Raw genomic sequence first — 22,466 nt, 5'->3', positions numbered from 1 at the left:
TGCACGCCGCGGGCTCGGGCGGCCACACCCGTCGGCCTGGCGCGGAGGGAAAGACTCGCGGGGCGGCGGGCGCGGGCGGGCGCAGGACGCAGAGCGGGCGCGCGCACGCACGCCGGCCCGCGGGGCCACGTGCACCGGCCCGGAGGGCGGGTTCCCGCGCGCGCATGCGCTGACGGCGACGCGGCGCGCCCTAGTGCGGCCGCGCCGCAGAACTGGGAGGAGAGGGCAGGCCCCTTGGGCGGGAAACTCGCGGGGAGCGGCCCACACAAAGCCTTTGGGCCTCCCAGGCCGGGAGCTCGCCGTGCGAACGCGGTACAGCGGTCCCCGGGCGGGCCCCCTGTTGGGTGCGGGCCACGCCTGCGCCCCAGGCCGCTTCCACATCCCCCGTCCACGCCACCCACGCCCCTGCCCTGCGCCCCTAGCTCCTTTTCTCTCTCGCCGCAACCCCAGGCCCTTCCTCCCGCATCCTCCTCCCTGAGCCCCCCCTCCCGCCCACTGCCCACCTCCCCGAGGCCCCGTCACCCTCTGGGCCCTTTCCCTGTCCCCCCACCCCCCGCCTGGCCCCTCCCGCTGTCACCGCACCCCCATTCCTTCCAAAGCCCATTCCTCAGAGGCCACCCTAGGCCCCCAGCCCCGGGCCCCTTCCGCCCTCGCCGCACCCCCGGTCCCTTCCTCCCACACCCCCGTTCCCGAGCTCACTCTAGGTCCCCCTTCCCTGCGCCCCCAGCCCCAGGCCCCTTTCATTCAGTGCCCCCTTCTCCCTCTGACCTCGACTGCCGGCCCCTTCCCTGTAGTTCTAGTCCCACCCCCTCACCCCCCGTGTCCCTGGCCTCAACCAGAACCTACTTGGGGGTAAAGGACAGAAGGACAGATGCTTTTTCCCACCCTGAAAAGCCAGCCACCCTTTTCTGAAAGCATCTAATTGGTCAGCAGCCTTTGTGACCGTATCCTGCAAACAGGATGATGAAATCTTGCTTTCAAACTTGGCAGCTCTCCTCATCCCAGTTACAAACTTGGATGCAATCGATGAGTGTTTAGGTTCCAGACTCTGGAGGGGGTAAAGCTGTCGAGTCCAGACAGATCCGTGCACTCAGAAGTCACATGCTCCTGGGGATATCCACCTCAGAGCGTCATATAAGTAGAAAATAAGATGAGCCACAAGCTTAATAAATGTTGATTATTTTTATCATCCATTTGCTTTAGCAAGGATGTGGGCCAAATGGAGTCCCCCAACCTCTTACCCTAAGCCTAAGGCCGGTTTTTGGCATTTGTGTGGACAGCCACAGATTTTCCTTTAACCCAGGCCTTCTTGGTCCCCTCCACAAGCAAGCGTCCACACTCACAGCAAGAGCAGATAGCTAATGGCCGCATCAGAATAGTCAGGTTGCTCGGAAAGGATTCCACCACGGGAGCTCTTCCCAGAGCAAAGAAGACCCATATGACCAAGAAGGAGTTAGCCACTTCGTCCTGAGTGCACTTTGCAAGCAAGCCTGTTGGGAACCCAAGTGACGCAAATTGGGCACAATGCTTCTGCGAACCTGCCTGCTGGGAGCTCAAGTCCCAGCGCCCCAGAGGACCCTCAGGAAAACACCAAGCAGCTCTCTCTGCTGCTGGTGGGAGTGTATGTTGCTTTGGCCTCCCAGGAGAGCAGGAACTGATAAAACATAAATGCTGAGAGCTGGTGACCCTGTACTTCCACTTCTAGAGAGATTCCCCGGAGTTAAGCTCCCACATATGCACAGGGAGACAGTATCGCAAGTGCTTACTACAACACGATAGCAACAAAAAATGGAACTTCCAGAAATACCCATTGACAGGGAAATGTATACAAATAGTTACCTGGATTCCGGTATGGCATCTAAAAGGAAGCAAGTTCATCTCTATCAACAGGGTTAGATCTCAAAGGATAATGTTGAAAAAAGAAGGAAGTTCAAGAAAGGTATGATAATAGCTTTATACAGTCCACAGTATGTATAATTTTATATAGGGATGGTATAGGATAATACCATTTATGGACATTTTTATAAACACAAAGCCATATTAGTTCTTGAATGTATGTAGACAAATTTTTTTTTAATTGACTACAATGATATAGACTGAATCCGGATGCTGTTGTTTCGAGAGACAGTAGGAAGGGGTGTGATGGGGAGGGGCAGAACAGTCAAAGGAAGGCTATCTGCAAGGTTCCCTTTCTTCTGTTAAAAGAAGGTAATTGAAGCAAATAGGGCAACATATTAACCACTGTATAACTCTAGGCGGTGAGAACACCAATGTTTCTACCTTTTGGTATTTTTGAAAATATTTCTTCCCACAAGAAAAGCCAAAGGGAAATATGTCAAACCAAGGGTATTCGTTGTTCTCACACTTAGCATTCTAAGCTGAGCTCCTGGTGGTTTGGTTTGTTCGTTAGTTGCAGATGTCATTCACTGGCCCTGTCCCAGAACTTCTGAAGATGATCATCTCAAAGAGCACAGAGAAAAAATGGGAAAACGTACTCTGGCTGGCATAGATAACGCGTTTCCCCGGTAAGACTGCCCGAGCTCTTCCAGTCGCCAGCGGCTTTGCGGTGTAGAGGGGTACCTTCCTTGTCTCTGCCACCCAGCATGGATTGCAAACCCATGCTTACCCTGTAGTTTCAAACATTGCAGCCACATGCGTGGAGAGGCAAAAGAATTACAAAAATGTTGCAGCAACGGTACAAGCGATTTCAGCTATTGCCTCTAATTTCCCCAAACATCAGCATTTCCTCATTTCCTTGGTCCTCCTCTCCTTCTCTGAGTATGTATCTCACCGTATATATGATTTTTAATATATATATGGCATTTTGTCCTCTGGGATGTTTGAGAGTAAGCAGCAAGCGGGATGCCCCTAGGTGCGTATTTCTTGAAACCAAGGACATTCTGTTACGTAACCACTGCTCAGTTACCCAAATCAGGAGATGATCCTGGCAGCAATCCCATGGTCTCATCTACAGACCAGAATGCCACGGGTCTCACTGCCGCCCTATAGCTGCTGCAGGATCCGTTCAGGATTACATGTTACCTTCAGCTGTTCAGTCTGTGAAGTCTCCTTTAAACCAGAGCAGTAACTTCAACTTTCATGACCTTCACACTTCTGCAGCAGATTTTGTAGGCCAGGTCTTCTGTGGATTTGTCTGATATTTCCTCTGGATGGGATTCAGGTTACACAGTTTGGGTTGGGATACCTTAGAAATGGTGATGTCCTTCTCGGTGCATCTTTTCAGGAGCACAAAGTGACCTTCGTAGAATATTTCAGACCCTCCTTGGGCCTGCTAACGTTGCAGGAGTTTGCCGGCTCACTTACATACATGAAATCGGTGGCCGGCCAGGCCCTACGTGAGCTAAGTTGTGCCTCCTTTTCCACCCCATCTCCAGCTTCTTTCCCTGTAACTCTGCTGTAGCCACGCGAGCCTTTCTGAATCTTACCTCTGCCAAATTTGTCCCTGCCTGAGGGCCTTTGCACTGACTGGTCCCTCTGCCTAAAATGCTCTTCCTCCACATTCTTGCCTGACTGCCTCCTTCTCACCCCTCAGGTCACAGCTCAAATGTCATCTCCTCAGGAAAGCCCACCCTGACTGCACTCTCTAAAATGGTGTCACCACACCAGCCCATTTTCCATCTCAGCCCCCATTTGATTTTCTCCAAAGCACTTACCACTAACTGAAAATAGCTTGCTTAATAATTTACATGCTTACCTTTTTATCTTTCTCTCACTAGAATAAAGAAAGCACGTTGCTTGGCATGATACTCAGGGTGTCTAGCACAGTGCTTGGCTCATATTGGGTGCTCAGTAAATATATGTTGAATCATTGAGTGAATTACTCTTCACCCCATCTGAATACAGAAAGAATAATCAGTAACAGCATCATCATATGCTAATAAAATAATGGTGGCTTACATACACCAGCTTATAAGAATTTTAATATGCTATTTCATGTCAAAGACTAATCATTAAACAAATAACAAACATTTAGCAAATACAGGGCCAACCTTTCCCATTTGTGCAGTTTGCAAACCAATAAGGAAGGAATTCTTAAAGATTCCATTATCTACTTCATTCATCAATCCAGCTGGATATCAGTAATTTGTCAAATGAAATATTTCCTTTACTGGACACTCAGTTTTCTACATAGGGAGCACACTGATGCCCAGATTACACGCTACTTCTTAGCATTAGCACAGAAATTACTTTCCCTGACTGTGAAATCAAGAGCCTAGTCATGTATTCATGGCAGATATCCATCCAGTCTCTTCCATTCAACGACCAGACAGCGCAGACGGTACACTTCGGTGGCCCATGAACTCAGTCCAACCATCAGTGGTATTTGTCCTATCCTGGGGTGGATCACAACATGATTTGTATCTAAACTAGTTGCCTGTATTTTAAAATGTGCTGGTTTTTAAAGTGAGTTCACAAATTCCTTGAAACTTCTCTCTTGAAAAGGGTTGAGTCTACTTCTGGAGTGTGGGTGGGGCTTAGTGACTTAGTGACTGTGGACAGGTTCCAGTGACGAGGAGATGAGCTGGCCTGTGAGGGAGCCGTCTGGAGAGTTATCTTCCAGCCCCAGTCCCGCCTCGCCGCTGTGGCCCCCCATATACATCTTACCTGCAGTTTCTGGGGACGGAGTGAAGCCGCTCCCGAATCCTGACTCACGGAAACCATGTGAGATTTATTGTTTATTGTTATTTCAAACACTAACTTTTGACGTAATCTGCACTGTGATGAGTGACGGGTCTACAACACAAAAAACAAGGATAGTTCACATAAAAATCCAGACATCTGGTTTCTGTTGAGCATCAAGATAGGCAGTCACTGGGCCTATTCTTTTTTTTTTTAAAGATTTTTTTTTTTTTTTTTTTTTGAGAGAGAGAGAGAGAGTGAGAGAGAGCGCAAGAGGGGGTAGGGTCAGAGGGAGAAGCAGACTCCCCGCCGAGCAGGGAGCCCGATGTGGGACTCGATCCCGGGACTCCGGGATCATGACCTGAGCTGAAGGCAGACGCTTAACCAACTGAGCCACCCAGGCGCCCTGGGCCTATTCTTAAGACGAGAGGCCGTGAGCCTCTTTCCTACGTGGCCGCGAGCATCTGGATTAGCCCCTGCCTCCCAGGGATGGGCGAACCCTGCGTTTGGCCTCAGTCTCTGCCAATCCCTATTATGTCTCAGACCTGAAGTCTGTTGCTGGCCCTTGTCACCTGGTGCTCAGCCCGCTCTACACTCACCTGCCTGAGCCCTGCGGGACCTGAGCTCACAACCTCTGGTTTCGTGAGTCTAAGACACAGAGCTGAAAAAATACACCGATTCATTCATTCATTCATTCAGCGAATACTTAGCGAGCACCTATGGACCAGCCATTCCCTAAGGACTGGGTTAGTGAATGAAACAGACCCCAGAGGTCTTGGCCTCCTAGAGCTTTCATCCTAGAAAGAAGAAACAGGAAGTAGACTTGGTAAGGAAGTAACGTATATAGGTTATTGATGATTGCGAAGTGAAAAATAAAGCAGGTAAAGAAACTATGGAAGGGTGCCTGGGTAGCTCAGTTGGTTAAGCGACTGCCTTCGGCTCAGATCATGATCCTGGAGTCCCAGGATCGAGTCCTGCATTGGGCTCTCTGCTCACAGGGAGTCTGCTTCTCCCTCTCCGACTTCCCCCTCTCATGTGCTCTCTCTCTCTCTCTCTCTCTCATTCTCTTTCAAATAAATAAATAAAATCTTAAAAAAATATATGGAATGTCAGAGGAAGGGGAGAGTGACCAGCAGGACTTCCCTAAGATAGTGACATTTGAGCAAAGGCCTGTAGAAGGTGAGGGAAGAAGCCACACAGATATTGGAGGACAGATAATTCTAGGGCCAGGGAATGGCCCGTGCAAAGGCCCTGAGGTAGAAGGCTGCCTGGAGCTGTCAGGGACAGCACGGAGGCACGTGGCTGGAGCAGAGGCTCAGAGGTGACGCAGGGCCCCCGTGCTGACCATGTTTCTGTGTGAACTCGGGGTCTCAGAATGAGCGCAAGGAGCTCTTGTCTTAAGAACAACGGTTGCTTCTTTATAGCTAGAGGAACCTTCAAAACAGACCTTTGGCAGTCCACAGTAGGAGAGAATGCTCTTTGTGAAAGAATATCACTTTAGGGGAGTCTGGTCTAAGAGAGAGGATAAAAAAGGCCTTAAGAAAGCATAGGTATATAACAGAAGAAAACAGTTCTTAGCGGCTGACAGAGGTCTGGGGCCCTTCAGACCACTATAGATACCTACGTATCTGCGTCTCTATCTAGATATCACCCATCTAAAGTCCAGATGTTTATATTTACCTTCAGATGGAGAGATCTAGATCTAGTATCTATAGACCATGTGGCATAGGAGCAGCATCTCTGTCTATATAGATTCAGTACCTATATATGTAAGGATATATAGGTATTTACATATGGATGTCTAGATATGCAACTTTTAAAGTATATATATGAAAAATTCCAGTATATATATTTTCCCAGTATATCTTTAAATGTATATATATTTAAATTTTCAGTATATATGTTTTTCAGGGTTTCAAAAATTGTGGCACATGTTAAATGCTGACTTTGAACAAACTGGCTCTTCTAAGACATGGAAATCACCGATGCAACATAACGGTGCTATTTATAAGATAATTACAGGGCGTACTGGGTTCTGGGGGCTGCCGTAACAAAATACCACAAACTGGGTGCCTTGAAAGCACAGAAACGGATTCTCTCACACTTCTGGAAGCCTGAAATCCAGGTGCTGACGGGGCCACGCTCTCTCTGAAGGCTCTAGGGGAGAGTTTGTTCTAGGCTTTTCTCCTCGCTTCTGATATTGCTGGCGATCCCTGGCCATCCTTGGCTTGTCGATGCACCAGCCTGCGGTCTGCTGGGCTATCACATAGCTTCCTACGGTCTTCCCTCTGCGTGTCTGCATCCTAACCTCTTCTTTTTTTAAATTTTTTCTTAGATTATTTATTTACTTATTTGACAGAGAGAGAGCATGAGCAGGGGGAGCAGCAGAAGGAGAAGCCGACTCCTCTGCTGAGCAGGGAGCCCGACGAGGGTCTTGAGCCCAGGACTCCGGGATCCTGACCCCAGCCAAAGGCAGTCGCCTAACCCACTGAGCCACCCAGGCGTCCCGTGTCCTAATCTCTTCTGATGAGGGCACCATTTGTTTTGGATCAGGGCTCCTGCTAACGACCACATCCCTTCACTTGTTTATGTCTGTAAAGACCGGTCTCCAAATAAGGTCCCAGGTATGGGGGTGAGGACTTGGGCGTATTTTTCTGGGGGACACAATTCAACCCTAATGCAGGGCTTATAAACATTTTGTAAAATCACAGTACGCTTTGGTAGACTGCTCAGAACTGGGCACAAGCCTCGGGGTGTGCGATATTTTCTCTGCTGGAGCCTGACAGCATGGCTCAGGGCTGCCTGGGTGTATCACGTCACTCACAAGGAGGCTGGGGGAGCGGCGGGACTGTGTGTCTTCCCACATTGCTGGCTGACTCACGTAATAAGTAACCTTCCACCACTGATAGATACTGAGGTGTGTTTGAGCTTTTTTCCCACTAAAACCACGCAGCAGCTAATATCCTTCAACATATATATGTGTGTGCATCCTGGGGCTCTTACATTACTTTAGATTCCTCAAGAGGAATTGGTAGGTCAAAGGGACGTGTATCTCTATTTCTGTTTCCCCTAGACATTGGGAAAACAGTGTCACACTGTAGTTTTTGTTTGGTTTGGTTGTTTTTTTTTTTTTAAGATTTTATTTCTCAGTCATCTCTCCCGGCAATGTGGAGCTCGAACTCCAAGATCAAGAGTTGTTCGCTCCTCTGACCCAGCCTGCCAGGCGCCCCTGTCACACTGCAGTTTGAATCAGCGTTTCCTGATGATCAGGGATATGTGTATCTTTTCCTCCCCATGGGCTGACATTTCAGCCCGCAGGTCAAAAGGGACTGGTCTGATGATAGTAGCCCTTCAAGTATTTCTTTCCCTTGGATGACATCAGTACGAAACAAAAGTCATGTGTCATGATCTATGAGGTATTTCATCCTGTGTCCTTCCCATTTGCACAAAGGAATACATCAAATAGTTCTCTGGAAAACAAGCCAAGTGTAAGTGTCATGGGCAGAATCCCCCCAGGGATGTCCATGCTCCAGCCCCAGCACCTGTGACTCAGAGTCCCCAAAAGGGACTTCGCAGAGGTGATCCGCACCACAGACCCCGAGAGGGGACACTGTCCGGGGAAGCCCAGTCTAATCACAGGAGTCCCACGAAGGGGAGAACTGGCGGTGGGCAGGCAAAATGTGGGCCGGCGGGAGAGGGGTGAGCGCCCCATGGAAGGAGGAAGAGCCACCAGCGGGGGCAAATGGTGCCCCCAGGAGCCCGGAAAGGGGACAAAACGGACCCTCTCCCAGAGCCTCCAGGAAAGGCCGAATCAAGCCCAGCAAGACATCTGGCCCCACAAACATAAGGTAATAAATGTGTTTTGTTTTGAGCCACTAAGCTAGAGGTCATTTGTTACAGCCTCAGGACGAGCACAATATAAACATCATAAAGCTCTTTCCAGAGAATATATTCAGCCCCATCTTTAAGACGGTAACCTATTCTTTTTAAAAAGATTTTATTTACTTATTATTTGAGAGAGAGAGAGAGATTGAGAGAACGAGTGGGGGGAGGGGCAGAGGGAGAAGCAGACTCCCCGCTGAGCAGGGAGCCTGATGAGAGACTGGAGACTCGATCCCAGGACCCCGGGATCATGACCTGAGCCGAAGGCAGATGTTTCACCGACCGAGCCACCCAGGCGTCCGAGGATAGTCTATTCTAAGTTTAGCATAATGACCAATGAAACAAGGCAATTGCATTTCCAAATACCTGAAAAGCTCATCCTCGTTTCCATTTACGCTGTGTATGCAGGATCTGGAGGAGACAGTGAATTCTTTGAGGTATAACCAGAACAAACACTCTATGGTCAACTGACAATCCTTCTTCAGGAATCTGACTTGGAACGGATTTTTAAAATTTCCCCTCGTATTTCATTAAGTCCAATAAAGATACATAAATTTAGAATCACAGAATTTTAAAATAGACAGGAACCTTGCTGGGTTCAAATCCAGACTCTTCGGGCTGAAGTTGGGTATCCTGTACTTTGCCGTACTGGCCACCACAGTAATGAAGTTTACAATGTGTACGTGTACTAAGCAAATTCTGTGGCATCATTTTTTTATTCACTTAACAAATATTTATTTAACACCTCTTATGTGCTGGGCCCCATTCTCAGTGTTGGTGATAATTAGGGAGTAGTGGACAAAAATCCCTGACTTCAGTGGAGCGGACATTCCAGAGAAAATAGATAAATAATAAACAGCCAACAAAATACATACATACATGATGTAGCTCATCAGCTCATCAGAGGGCTGTAGGTGTTATGGGGGGGGAAGAGGGGGTCAGGGGGTTTGGAGTATGAGGCAGGGGGTACAATTTTTAACAGGGTCATTGCAAAGGCATCATTGGATCAAAGTCTTGAAGGAAGTGAGGGACCAAGCTCCACAGATCTCTGGGGAGAGAGCATCAGACAGGAACAGCCAGTGCAAAGGCCCTGAGGTGGAATGGGGCTGGCTGGGAGTAAGTGGAGGGAAGGGCACTGGAAAATGAGACCCTGGAGGTATTGGGGATGGTCAGATGGTGCAGGGCCTCCCAGGCCACTGTGAGGACTCTGGCTTCTACTCCAAGTGAGTCAATAATTTATATATAACAATTATAAACTGTCCCATGAATTTGCACAGCCTGTTACCCATGTATTGTATGTAAGACTGTTGGCTTAAACTTCAGTGTACTGAAGAATCAAACATGCTGCAAGCAACTGTTTCTAATGGAGGAGTGAGTCACGGAAAATAAAAGCAGCGGTCTAGAGGAAATTTCTAGGCTACACAGAAGAAAGTTGGAGACAATGTGCTAGGCTGTATTATATTGCCCTTACTGTGAGTCTGTGGCCTCTAGGGTTCCTACCTTGATTTCAGGAGGCACTGAGTTCTGTTCTAGCTCTAGGAAGGCACCTCTCACTCCCTGGGGACTAAGTGGATGATGGATTCATTCACATCCGGTCGACCAGAGACATATGGGTGGGGAGGAAGGATACCAAGATCAGCAGTCAGCAAAGTTGTCCTACTCATTCTTTCATTCATTACTTGTAACATTCCTTGAAAAGGGCCACATGATACAGCATAGACGCCCTATCCAACAGGGGCCAAATTCCTGATTTTAGTAAACGACTGTATTAGCTTTCTACTGTTGCCAGGACAAATTATAAAAAATTTAGCAGCTTTAAACAATAGGTATTTATTGGCTCGCAGTTCTGGGGGTCAGAGGTCTGGGTTGGGTTCTCTGCTTTGGGGTTCAGAAGGCTGAAATCAAAGTGTCAGTGGTCGGCTGTCACTGGGAGGCACCAGGAAGAATCTGCTCCCAAGCTCAAGCAGGGTGTTGGCAGAGCACAGGTCCTTGTGGCTCAAGACTGAAGTCCCCATCTGCTTGCTGGCTGTCAGGCGGCAGTTGGCATCCACCCGCTTAGCTCCTAGAAGTCTGTCTTCAGTCCTTGTACATGGGCCCTACATTTCAGAGCCAGTGATGGGGCATTGACTCCTTCCCACGGTTGGGGTCTCTCTGTCGTCCCCTCTGCCACATCTCCTCCTCCTTCTGGAGAAAAGCCCTCTGCTTGTGAGGGGTCAGGTGGTTAAACTAGGCCCACCCCCATAATCCGGGAAAGTCCATAACCTGTCACCATGAGGTGCAATGGCCACACTGCACAGGTATGTGTGTGACAGAGACAACAATGACAAAGTGTGTGTTAGTATCCACACTTCATTCTCTCCCTGGCTGGGGAAGAAAGCTCCGGTGACAATTCAACATCATCCAGTTGTGTTCGGGAATAATAGAGGCCGGGGAGGAGGAGACGCCATCCAGGGCCGGCACGCACTGCAGAGAGCGCTTAGCCAGCCCCCTCCCGTGCCTGAGAGAGCAGAGCTGGCCCACCTGTAGCACCCAGGAGGAGGGGGACCCGGAGGTGTGCAGAGACCACGGGGTTCTGGGACCTGCAGGGCGTGAGACGTGGAGCATGGGAAACTACACAAAGAGGATTTTAAAAGTGATGCTGTGGTCATCCTTTAATGTTCTTTGGGATGCCTTGATCAGGACTGACCGTGCGCCTGCCTGTGTCCGGGGCACCGCGCACGCTGCACGCTCGGATGCCATACTCAGGCTCCAGGGGCACTCGTGCTGACATCAGCAGGTTTCCATGGAGGAAGTGCGTTCCAGAAGAGCCTCCGTCAGGGCCATTCGGTGCCCTGGGTCTGTGCGCATCACCGCCCCACGCAGCCCGAAGTGGGGTTCCTCCAGCGCCACGTGCATCCCCGGAGCTCGTCCTGGAGGAGAGCCCCTCCGAGGTGCGTGTGTCCAAAGCTGCACCCAGCCCTTTCCACAGCCTGGCGGAAATGCTCACTAAATGTTCACGATCTTTAAAAACAAATGAGTGTGAAAGAACAAAAACAAAGCCAATCAAGAAGGGACAAAAGGCACATCTGGTTGACCCGTTGAAGAGGCGGCCGCTGTACGACTCCGCCGGCCCTCAGGCCCCTGCCCCGCCCGGCCCTCAGGGCCCCGCAGGCCCCCTGCCCGGCCGACCCCCGCAGGCTCCCGCCCGGCCCTCAGGCCCCCCTGCCCGGCCGACCCCCGCAGGCTCCCGCCCGGCCCGCAGGCTCCCGCCCGGCCCTCAGGCCCCCCTGCCCCGCCCGGCCCCCGCGGCCCCCGCGCTTCCTCACTCAGGCCCGGACCTCCCCTCAGGCCCCGCCCCCTCCCCGCCGAGCCCCGTCTGTTCCCCACCCCGCAGGCCCCGCCTTTCCTCCAGGCCCCGCCCCTCGCGGCCCGGCCCCGCCCCTCCGGCCGCGGCCCGACCGCGAAAGCGCCCGCAGGCTGCGTGGGCCGGGGGGCGGCGCGGCCGGGCATGCGCAGAGCGTGCAGGCGCGGTTGCCGTGGCAGCGCCGGCGGGTGGGGAGGGCGGTGGGAGGGCGCGGCGCGGAGCCGGCGACTGGCGGGCTGAGGCGGCGCGGCCCCTGAGGGTCCGCGGCGGCCGGAGGCGGCGTCGGGCAGGCCTGAGCGGCGGGGCGCGGCGCCCGGGCCCCTGGGGATGCGGGACCGGCTGCCGGACCTGAGGGCGGTGAGCGGCGGGCAGGCGGCGGATAGCGGTTCGGGCCGGGCGCGGGGGCGCGGGGGCCTCCGGGGCGGGCGGGGGGAAGGGGCGGGCGGGGAGGGCGGGTCTGGTCGCGAGGGGCGGCGGGGGTCGCTGTCTCCGCCGTGTGCTGGACGCTCCCGCGGCTGAGAGGCCGGAGCGCTTAGTCCCTCGCGGACGGATGGGGAAACTGAGTCTCCGAGAGCGCGGTGCCGGGCCTCGAAGCCCCGCTGCGGAGCCGCTCGCTGCGGACCCCCAGGCTCAGCGAGCTGTGGTCGGTCCCCCCGTGGGTGGGCGTGAGCGCCCGAGAGCAGCGGCCCGTGCCCGTGCCCGTGCCCGCCCGCGCCCGCGGACCTCGCGATGCCCCGGCCTGTGGGCGCCTGGTGGCCCGGGACGCCGGGCGGAGGGCAGGGGCGGCTGCTGAGCCGTGGGCGCGCTTCCCCAGCGAGAAGCAGGACCGCGTGCGGGCCCTTACTCGGCAGCCCGCGCTCCCGGCCCGGGCGGTGTGCAGCCGGCGGCCGGGCCTCAGCCCGTGACCCCCTCCTGAGCGACCGGGAGCCCCCTCCGCACGGGGCGAGCTCTGATGCTCTGCGCGTGTCCAGGAGACAGCGCGGGGACTGAGGCGGCGGCCCTGGGCCAGGCTGGGCGTTATAGAATGAGGGAGAGTGGAGACATTTTAGGCCCACAGTTAACTAGGACCTTTTTCTTTAAAAAGGCAAGTAATTGATGCTGAGTGCCTGTGTCCTGTAACCCACGGCGCAGGGAGAGCCAGGCCGCCCCAGAGCGGCCGTTGCGGGCGGTGGCCTGACTTCTGTCCCTTGCTTCCAGAGTGCGCCTGGCTATAGGCCATGCTTGGGGACGAGGAGCGAACAGCCCCTTCAGTCATTACTGATGTTCTGTGCATCCGACGAGGCAGCCTGCTTCAGAAGGGCGAAGGATGACTCCCTTGGGGTCGTAGAAATGATGCTTTACACTCATTCCAAGAGCCTTTCTCCACAGTGATTTTTTTCTTTCCTTTTCGTTAATGGCCAAATATTCTGATCTCTGCAGTTGAACATCATGTTAAACGTAGCAAATCTCACCCCATAGAATGTCTTTCTGTGCCCCGAGGAGCTCAAATATTTGTTGAGTGAAGAAATGCTGAATGCATCTGAACAGGAGAACTGTAACTTAGCAAACAAAAGACCTCCGAATAGATGCAATACTGGGGAATAGTAAGAAAGATCTGTCAGTGGACTATATAAGCAGCTTTTCTTGGCTTGATTAGCAAAAAATAAATCGGGCAGTTATTTATTACTGTTGAAGCTTATGTATACTCCAGCTCTCTGCTGCAGCATGAAGGACACGTGACCTGTCTTGATCTAGAATTTCAGAGCTAGAAGTGGCCTTCGCAAGTCCAGTACCATCCTGCTCTAGATAAAGACACTGAGCAATTGTAGAGCAGACTGCTGGAAGTTTCTACTGGTGGGGCTGTCTAATCTTGGGCAAATTATTTTTAAAACTCTCAAAACCTTAATTTTCCTGTACATAAATTGGGGATAATAATATCTGTCTTGCTTACTCATAGAAGGAATTGTGAAACATGAAATTACCTCCTGTGTGTGACACTCTGGGAGGAGGTGGGAGAAAATGCCATGTAATTATAAGTGCTATTAATATTTATTAGCTTTTTAATGCTTGCAGGAAGTTATAAAAAGCAGTCTTCTATCTAGTGTAAAATATTAATTTAAAATTGAATTTGACATATTTAAAGCTTAATAACTTAATATTTAAAAGCTCATCTGAAAATTATCCGATATAAAAGTAAAACTTTTATTTTTCCTTAGGGAAATGTATCCTTTCCAAGTAGTTCTTGGAGTAGTTGAATATATCTATTCATGACCATGTTTCTAAGCTGGTGTTTTTTTTCCTAGGTGAATTCTAATTTGGTAGTTAACATGCCTCATCAACAACGTCCAGCCTGGCAAAACAGTTGTTTTTGGAGACCTCCAGAAAGTTTCCTTTATTAGCTGTTAGTGCTTTCTCCTGAGAAGAAGATTATCACTGATAGGGTACCCCTTGGAAAAGACCTAAATATTAGTGTGTACAATTTGTCAGATTCAGATTTAGCTGCTTCTAACCAATGATTCTCTCTTTTTAAAAAAGATTTTATTTATTTATTTGACAGAGAGAGACAGCAAGAGAGGGAACACAAGCAGGGGGAGTGGGAGGGGGAGAAACAGGCTTCCCGCTGAGCAGGGAGCCCGACGCAGGGCTTGATCCCAGGACCCTGGGATCATAACGTGAGCCGAAGGCAGACGCACAATGACTGAGCCACCCAGGCGTCCCACCAGTGATTCTCTTTTTGAGCAGCCAATTTATTTGGGTGCAGAAAGTTTAAGTGACTTGTTCAAGATCTCCTAGACACTGAACCCAGAAAGATGTTTCTGATTTACAGGAAGTAGAAGAACCACCTGTCCAACAGACACATGATGCCAGGTCTCTAGGAGGTGGTGTGCGGGATGCAGAGAAACACAGATCTGACGTGGGTGCACGCGTGGAGGCAAATGGCCAGGGCGGGAAGGAGGGAGGGAAGGTGGAAAACGTCTTAGGACGAAAGTAAATACAAGATGAATACCTATTCTACGAGAGACAGGGACTCCAGATGTGTTACGATTGCCTTTTTAAAAAAAGTTTGTGCGTGCAAATGGACGTATTTATTACGGTTAAGAGTAGAGAAACTACGATTTCAACTGTGGGTATTGTTTACAGGATAATAAACAAATACACGGTCCTTCCGTGCCTTCATTAGTAGACCTAAGGGAAATGAGAAAATTAGTATTTTTAATCCCTGGATTCAAGATGATGAATTGCAAATGCAGTTTTTTAAAGGGTAGGAAAAATTGCCCAGATATTTTGAAAGTTATTTTTTGACAGCTCGGCCTGCACATGTTATAAAGATTCAGATTCCCGTTTATAAAATAAAACTTTTTTTTCTAAATACTTCACTGAAACTTAAAATGTAAGAATTATATAGTATATTTATAATTTCCTATATGCGTATGTTTATAACTTAAAATTTTATGGTTTATTTAGTCCCGCCAACTTTTTATATTTCGTTTGTCATCGTAGAAACAGTTCCCCCAGTTGGAATCTGTGGGTTCTCTTTCTTAACTATCATAAATATGTTCATATGTATCCATGGTGTGTCTCTTTTTAAGACAACAAAACTTTGACATTTCCACAGATTAATTCTTCTTGTTATTAACCTCAAGTCTGTTGTGAATTTAAGGAATAGCGAACCTATGAGAACCAGTTCATGAAAAGCCAATTCATAAAAGGGTTTCCTCTTTGGTGCACACCTTTCCCGGGCCGCCTTGGTCCTGTCATCGGGGGCTGTCTGCTGTTTCCGAGGCGGCCTCCCTCTTCGGCGCCTTTGTGTGTACTGCTCCCCGCGGCCCCCTTCCCTGCCTGCCTCGTGCCCTTGTGGTCTCAGCTCATGCAGGCATCACCCCTGGGAAGTCTTCCTGCCCTGCTCTCCTCTTAGGTCCCCAGAGATGGCCGTCTTCCTGTCTCTGAGCACCAACGCCATCCTGTTTTCTTCCAGACTCTTCACCCTTTCCAGGGCCGACTTGTGCGGCCAGTTGTGCTCAGAACCTGCCAGGTGTTGACTGAATTGGTGTGTTTCTGTTTCAAGATCCCACAGTGAGGAAAATGGAGATGACAGTGGAATGTGTTGTCCTCAAGGTTCTTTGGGTCACAAGGGACAGAAACCCCTTAGCTGCAACAGAGAAGGGAGGAGATTTATTCAAAGTTAGACCGGTGCCTCAGAATTGGAGGGCAGAATGTGCCGCCCGATCTGCTGCGGAGTGGAACCAGGGACCAGCGAGTAATGCCTCCGCCCAGCTCACACCTGCTTTGTCTCAGCCCTGTGTGCATCTCTGCTGCTTGTCCTCGGTCCTCTCCACCCTCTCCTCGGTCTCCTCCCCCTTCTCTTCAGCTCCGTCACAGCCCTGAGGCACGAGCTGTGAGAAGGCAGGTGGTGTGCTTGCTGCCGGGACACTTGTCGGGGGCAGGCAGGAATGAGCTAAGTACATTCCTGCTCTGCGGGAAATAGAGCAGGGTGCGTGGCTGTGGGTGGGCTACTTGGGGCCTGAAGGAGAAGGAGAAGCCAGCCGGGGGCAGGTCAGGGCAGCTGTGCCCCAGCAGAAGGCACAGCAAGCCCCGGGGCTCCTAGGTGGGGACAAGCTGGTGTGAAGGACAGAAGGAGGACTAATTTGTCAGTGAGCGAAAGGGAGAGAGAAGGAGAAACCTTTAAACACATCACGGGGAGAAAGTCAAATTGCAGAAGCATCTGTGCAGTATGATTCTGTTGATGGAAAGTCTAAGTACCTGTAAAAGGTATTTGTGTGATATTAACAGCGGAGACAAGTGTTCAGTGAAAATACAAAAATGTGAAATGTAAAGTTGGGGCGTAAAGCATAATAATATAAAAATATGAAGAAGGCGCGTTACGTATAAACGCCAGGAGACAGCTATGTAGAGGAGACAACCTATATTCAGTTACGGGCACTCTTCTTTTACTTAAGTGATTTAAGTTAATGTTTTCTAGCAGCAAAGGTACAACAGCTGTATATATTTTTTAAAAAATGTAATTTATGTGCCCACAGTTAGTATCTGTGCAAGGCCCTCGTGTCCCTGCGCGTGGAGGAAGAAGCCAGTGTTTTATCCAAGTTTGGATTCTACTAACTTGTGATAATTCAGCTTCTGTTGAAATCTAAACAGTGAGCATTCCAGGGACAAATTATTCGTGTCTGTGAATCAGTCCCCAAGCATGGACGCTGCTCAATGTCTGCTCCTGACAACAGTGGTCACACACGGAGAATTTCATTTTTTATATGCTACTTTGAAGGAGGCCTCTTTTAAAATTTAACAGAAACGGAATGTTGACGTTTGAATGTTTATTTTGCACTTTGACACTTTGGAAATCAAACACGTCACATTGGAGAGTGTTCCCACTGCTTTTAGAAAATGCTTTGCCACGAGTCGTTTTGTTATTCACAGTAAAGCCACGGTCAGGCCTCGGTCAGGGCTCGGTCAGGGCTCGGTCAGGGCTCGGACTCCACTGTCCCAGCGGGAGGGACAAGGAGGCGCTCCCGCGAGTAGCAGTGTTCTGTCTGCCATCTCTCGGTTTCCCTTTCTGAGGAATGGAGAACCTAAGACAGTGATGGAGCCTATCTCCAGTTACCTGATAGTTTTGAGAATTCCCGTTAGAAATAAGAAGTAGAGGTAGAGGTTGTAAAATAAGGATAAAGACAGGAGACAGTACAGAAAATGCATTCCGAGCCCTCTGGCTCTTTGCTGGCCGCGGGCAGAGGGCAGTCTGTCGCCTGCAGGGCTGGCTGGAGATCAGGAGCGCCACGCGGGTCAGAGGGCGGAGGCCGCATCGGGCTTCCTCGGTCTGGTGTGCTGGTGGCCACCGCACGTGGGGGTATGGTCAGTGAAAGTGTGGCAGTGACATGATGTGCCCCCCTGGGGGCGCGAGGTCGGGGACCGTCACCCTGAGCACCACGGTGGGCCGCGGGGTCTCCCCTGCAGTGGCAGCCGGAGTTGTCTGCTGCGTGGGGCCGCGAGCGGGCATCTCCTGTGTGGGATTTGCCTGGGGTGACCTAGTGCGGTGGGGGTGGGGGCGCGGGTGAAGCAGGACCAGCTGCGGGGAGATGGTGGTTGAACCACGCGATGGACGCATCCAGGGCTCATTGTAGTAGTCGTCCTGCTTGTGTGGCTTTGCAGTGTTCCACAGAAAGCGAACCAAAGCTGCCGTGTGTGAGCCTACAGTTACTTTCAGAACACTGCGACGTGAGCGGCCGTGTGAGAGTCCGGTGGGGCAGGTGCTCCGGGCCGCAGGGAGAACCGCCGCACTAACTCCTAAATCAAGTGCACGTCTGTTCACGGGAAGCCGGCCACTTAGGTGATGCTGTTTCATTCTGTTGTTCTGACTCGAGCTGGACATGACATAACCGTTTCCTTCTGAGACCCCACGGCGGAGAAAGGAAGACGAGTACCCACCGGGAAGTAGAGTGATACAGGGCCCAGTTAGGATGAGTGGGGTATGGCGTACGCTCTGGAAGGCGAAGGGTGAGGCTGCCGCCGGGAGTCGGAACGAGGGCCTGGTAGCTGGGCTCTGTCTGCGGTGGAGGACCTGTGGGGAAGCTCCTTCCTCTGAGGCGTGGATGGTGAATATTTAAGAGCAAGGGCGTTTGGAGTCAAATCGACAAGGGCAGCCCCTCTGTCCTCAGCGCCTCGGCCTCTTCCTGGCAACATGGGGATAGTAGAGTTAATGGGACCATTGGCTGAGTGTTGGAGCTGGAGGTGAAGGGCAGCTCTTTGTGGTCAGAGTCAGCGTGGGGGAATTGTTGATGGTGAGCTTCGTAAAGTCCAGCAGACCTGGATTCACGTCCTGGCCCGGCACCGCTGTGCTCTGAGCACTTGAGCACGTCCCTTCACCGTGTGGTTTGTGTTCCAGTGTGTGACGTGGCCATGCGGACGGGGCGGGGGGTGGTGGTTGGTGAGGGTGCCTCCCGCAGTCCTGGCTCTCCGTAGCCGTCAGCAGCACTCTGTTCCCTCGAGTGTCGTGGCTCCCCTTGATGTCTGTTTCTGCAGCTTGCTTGCCGATGGCCGGTTTAAGTGCGGCTTTGCTCACGACTGAGACTAGAATGATTTGATGAAAGCCCTTGTCAGTTGACACAGCCCTGTGACAGAGAGACCCCTTCGGTCACACAGGTAGACGGAAGTGCTTACAGCCCGTCTCTGAAGGAGGTGGGGCCAGGGGAGCCCATGTTTCGCAGACCGGAGGCAGAAACTTGGAGGTTCAGGCCCTGCCGGGAGGCAGACTGGAACCCACATCTGGACGACGCTGTTTTCCTGCTGACAGTAATGGGAAAACCGTCTTGATCAGCGAGGGAGGCCAGTGCAGGGCAGGAGCCCCGACTTGCTGTGTCAATGTCCTCGGGCTGTCGGAACAAAGTAGCACAAACCGGGGGCTGACACATGGCAGGGGGGTTCTCCCAGCTCTGGAGGCCAGAGGTCTGAGAGGAGGCATGGCAGGCCCGTGCTCCCTCGGCACCGGTGGGGGGCTCCTTCCTTGCCCTCGCAGCTTCCGGTGGGGCTGGCCGTCCTTGGGGGCATCCTCGTGGCCCTCTTCCCCTGGGTGGCTGTCTTCTCTTACGAGGACAGGGGTCATGTTGGGTGAAGGACCCACCCTGCTCCAGCATGACCTCATCGTAACCCGCACAAACCCTTGTTCCCACCGTGGTTCACATGCTGAGGCTTGGGGTTAGGCCCTCCACGTCTGCTTTTCTAGGGACACAGTTCAACTCATAATACTTGTCCTGTTAACACAGACAAACCAAACATTGTCAGTGGCACGCATGCCAGGCGCCTTTCTCAACAACTGGTGTCATGTGAGAGCAAGGTGGTGGCTCGGTGTAACTCAGGACACTACCGGGAAGCCCCCACCCTGGGGAGTCGGCAAAGGGAATAAATAGGGTTAATGGAGTGGGTGGCCACGCCTGAGAGGAGCCAGCGGGTCCCTCCCCAGCCCAGCGAGCGTGCGCGCCAGCAAGAGGGAGAGTGCAGGCCCATGCCGTGGGGTGCTCCTGCCTCCCCCTTGCCGACTGCCCCGCTGGTCCGCCCCGCTCGTCTCTGCGCGCACCGTGTCACCCTGCGACCCTGCGACCCTGCGACCCTGTGATTAGGGCTTCCTCCCATTCTACAAGCCGCTCCTCTAAGTGAGCGCTTCCTCTCTCTCTCAGAGAAACCTCTCTTTTCCCTTTGCCTCCGCTATCTGACGTGGCTTCTTTTGGCCCAGAAGAGGCCCCAGGCTGAGAGGTGACATCTAGAGATCTCAGCGTGGTGAGACATTATTGTTGACTCTTAGGCCGAGTCTTGCTTTCACGAGGGCCCTGGACGGTGCAGAGGGAAGTCTTCCTATGCTTTCCTAAACATTTACTAACTTTGCAGATTTTTCTTAGCTAAATTTTAGTAGAATTTTGTCTCCCAAGTTATTCGTAGGCTGTAGATCAGTAAAGCTACAGTCCAGACTTGGAATGGGTGAAGACTTCCATTGTGCTGAGGTTCTGAGAATTCCTGAAACCCACGGCCACCTCAGCTTGCACAGGGTTGGCAGTGAGCGGGCTCATCCAGCGTGTCCTCACGGAGATGGTTCAAAGCCGTTCCCTCCGCGGTCTTTCTGGCAGGTTTTCTTTCCTCTTCTCTTCGTCCCGCCCTCCCCACGAGGGGACGCTGCATACAGGCCTTTGACGCGCGCTGAGCTCAGGGAGCGGCCCCCTGGGCTGGGCGGCCGGGGCTCTGTGCTGAGCCCAGCGGATGCCGTCTTCCCAGGGCCGGCTCCCACCCGCACAGAGTCTGCCTCCCTGGAATGTGGCTCTTTACGCGGGGTCGCGGGACCAGCAGCTGCACCAGACCATGTTAGAATGTTCTAGTGTTCAGAATGCCCCACCCTGACCTGCTGAGTCAGAGGCCCAGCCTTCCCATGATTCTCATGCAGCTCAAGTCTGAGAACTGCCCTAGAATATTCTTTGATGGGATTGAAATGTTCAGAGCCTGACTGCTGGTGCAGCGTCCCTGTGGCTCTGTCCGCGGTCAGGACAGTTGCTTTCCTTCTTCCTGCTGACTGTTTCCTTATTAACTGTTCCCTATTCCCTGTTGATTATTTGTGGGGCCCCTGGGAGTTACTCACTTAGGGAAAAACGAGGAGCACCAGCTACTACATGTGCAAGTTCCTTGAAAATTGTGTTTAGCAAAGTTAGCCAGTGGGGGCAGTGTTTTTTAATCTTTGTAGAAAACATGCGGTACGAGGGTTTCACTTCTTGAGGATAAACTTGCTGTGTCCTGTTGACCTTCACGGTCACTAAGTTCTGGGAAGTCCCGCCATTGTTTCCAGGAGGTGGCCGTGCTGCCCCCAGGGCTGTCCGCTGCTTCCGTCCTGCCCCACCTGCGCCCGGGTCCTCGGTGGGCAGGGCCGGTCCTCGCGACAGCGCGGGCTTGTCAGCCCTGCGCTCTAGCCACGTGCTTCTCTCTCTCACCGTTTGTACCTGTGTGAACATTTCTAAAATCTGAATTTTCCTTTTTATATTTTCCATTTTAGTGTAGAAAAAATGACGATGGGGACACAAGTGTTGTTGTTGAGAAGGACCATTTCATGGATGATTTCTTCCATCAGGTAAGAGCCATTCGATGAAGCCCAGCAGACTTTCTTCTTTAAACACAGTGTAACTGTGTGTGTGTTGTATTTGGAAAATACTAAAAGTAATATTTTAAAAAGTTGTTTTCGATGACATAAGTTCTCTAGGATTTTTCGTGCCCTGAACATATCTGGTAGTATTGAGCCATTCTTCATGGAAATAGGCTTGGGGAGGGTTTGGTGGGAGTGGCGGTTTGGAGCCCCGAACCCCTGTCCTCCCCAAGGAGGAGCCTTACGCTCCCGGCTTGGGTGGGGCTTGGCGAGGCAGCCCTGTCGGTGATGCGGAGCTGGGGCCGGGTGATAGCGCCGAGGAGGAGGGCTGCCCCCGGGGGACCGCCAGCCCTGTGGTGGGTCTGAGTCTCACAGGTCCTCGCCCAGGACTGGTGGCGTTCTCCAGACTGAGGGCCGCCTGGTCCTTTGGAGAGTGGCGCAGATCTGGTTCTTGGTTTCTGGGGGCCACGCGCCGACCCGTGTTGGCCGCGGAACCCTGGAGGCACGAGGATGGTGCCCGTGCTTGGGGGCAGGGTGTGCTGGGGGCAGCAGAGTCCAACTGAAGTCCAGGTTTTCACTTGTTAAATAGTTGTTTCCTTTCACAGTTAAGCTTTGTGGAATGACTTCTTAGACAAATAGACAATGATGTTGTTAATACAAACTTGTTTTTAGAGTATGGCATTCAGATCTTAAATATCACTTAGAACATCGTAAAAGATAGGATTTTGCACCTGGCCAGTGCCCTACCAGGTGCCAGGGAACGTCCCCTTTGTGAAGATGATTTGTAAGGGACAGAAAGAGACCCTGCGCCGTGTCCCTCCTAGCTGTCGGGTGGGAGTGGGCGCCACGCTGATCGCAGGCTGCTGGGAGCGTGACCGCCCCCTTTCCTTTCTGGGCCACACTGGGGCCGCTGCCAGAGAGACTGCAGAACTCTGCGGGGGGCCAAACCGTGTCTTTTCTACTTGGTGACCGTTGTGTACCACGGAGTTTACTGCA

The 22,466-nt window shown here is 51.9% G+C and overlaps 1 protein-coding gene across 2 annotated transcripts in view; it reads left to right on the top strand.

Annotated features, from left to right (window-relative positions):
- The first annotated feature begins 12,057 nt into the window (after positions 1 to 12,057).
- STX2 (syntaxin 2) overlaps positions 12,058 to 22,466 on the top strand; it is a 29,867-nt gene continuing 19,458 nt past the window's right edge. For both annotated transcript variants that reach the window (XM_036106512.2, XM_078061146.1), the window contains exons 1-2: positions 12,058 to 12,223; positions 21,384 to 21,458. In XM_036106512.2, the coding sequence (XP_035962405.2) occupies positions 12,194 to 12,223; positions 21,384 to 21,458 (105 nt within the window). In that variant the 5' untranslated portion in view covers positions 12,058 to 12,193. The remainder of the gene's footprint in view (positions 12,224 to 21,383; positions 21,459 to 22,466) is intronic.

Source organism: Halichoerus grypus, chromosome 13 (genome assembly GCF_964656455.1).
Source record: "Halichoerus grypus chromosome 13, mHalGry1.hap1.1, whole genome shotgun sequence".
Lineage (NCBI taxonomy): Eukaryota > Metazoa > Chordata > Mammalia > Carnivora > Phocidae > Halichoerus > Halichoerus grypus.
This window is presented reverse-complemented; position numbering and strand designations above follow the sequence as displayed.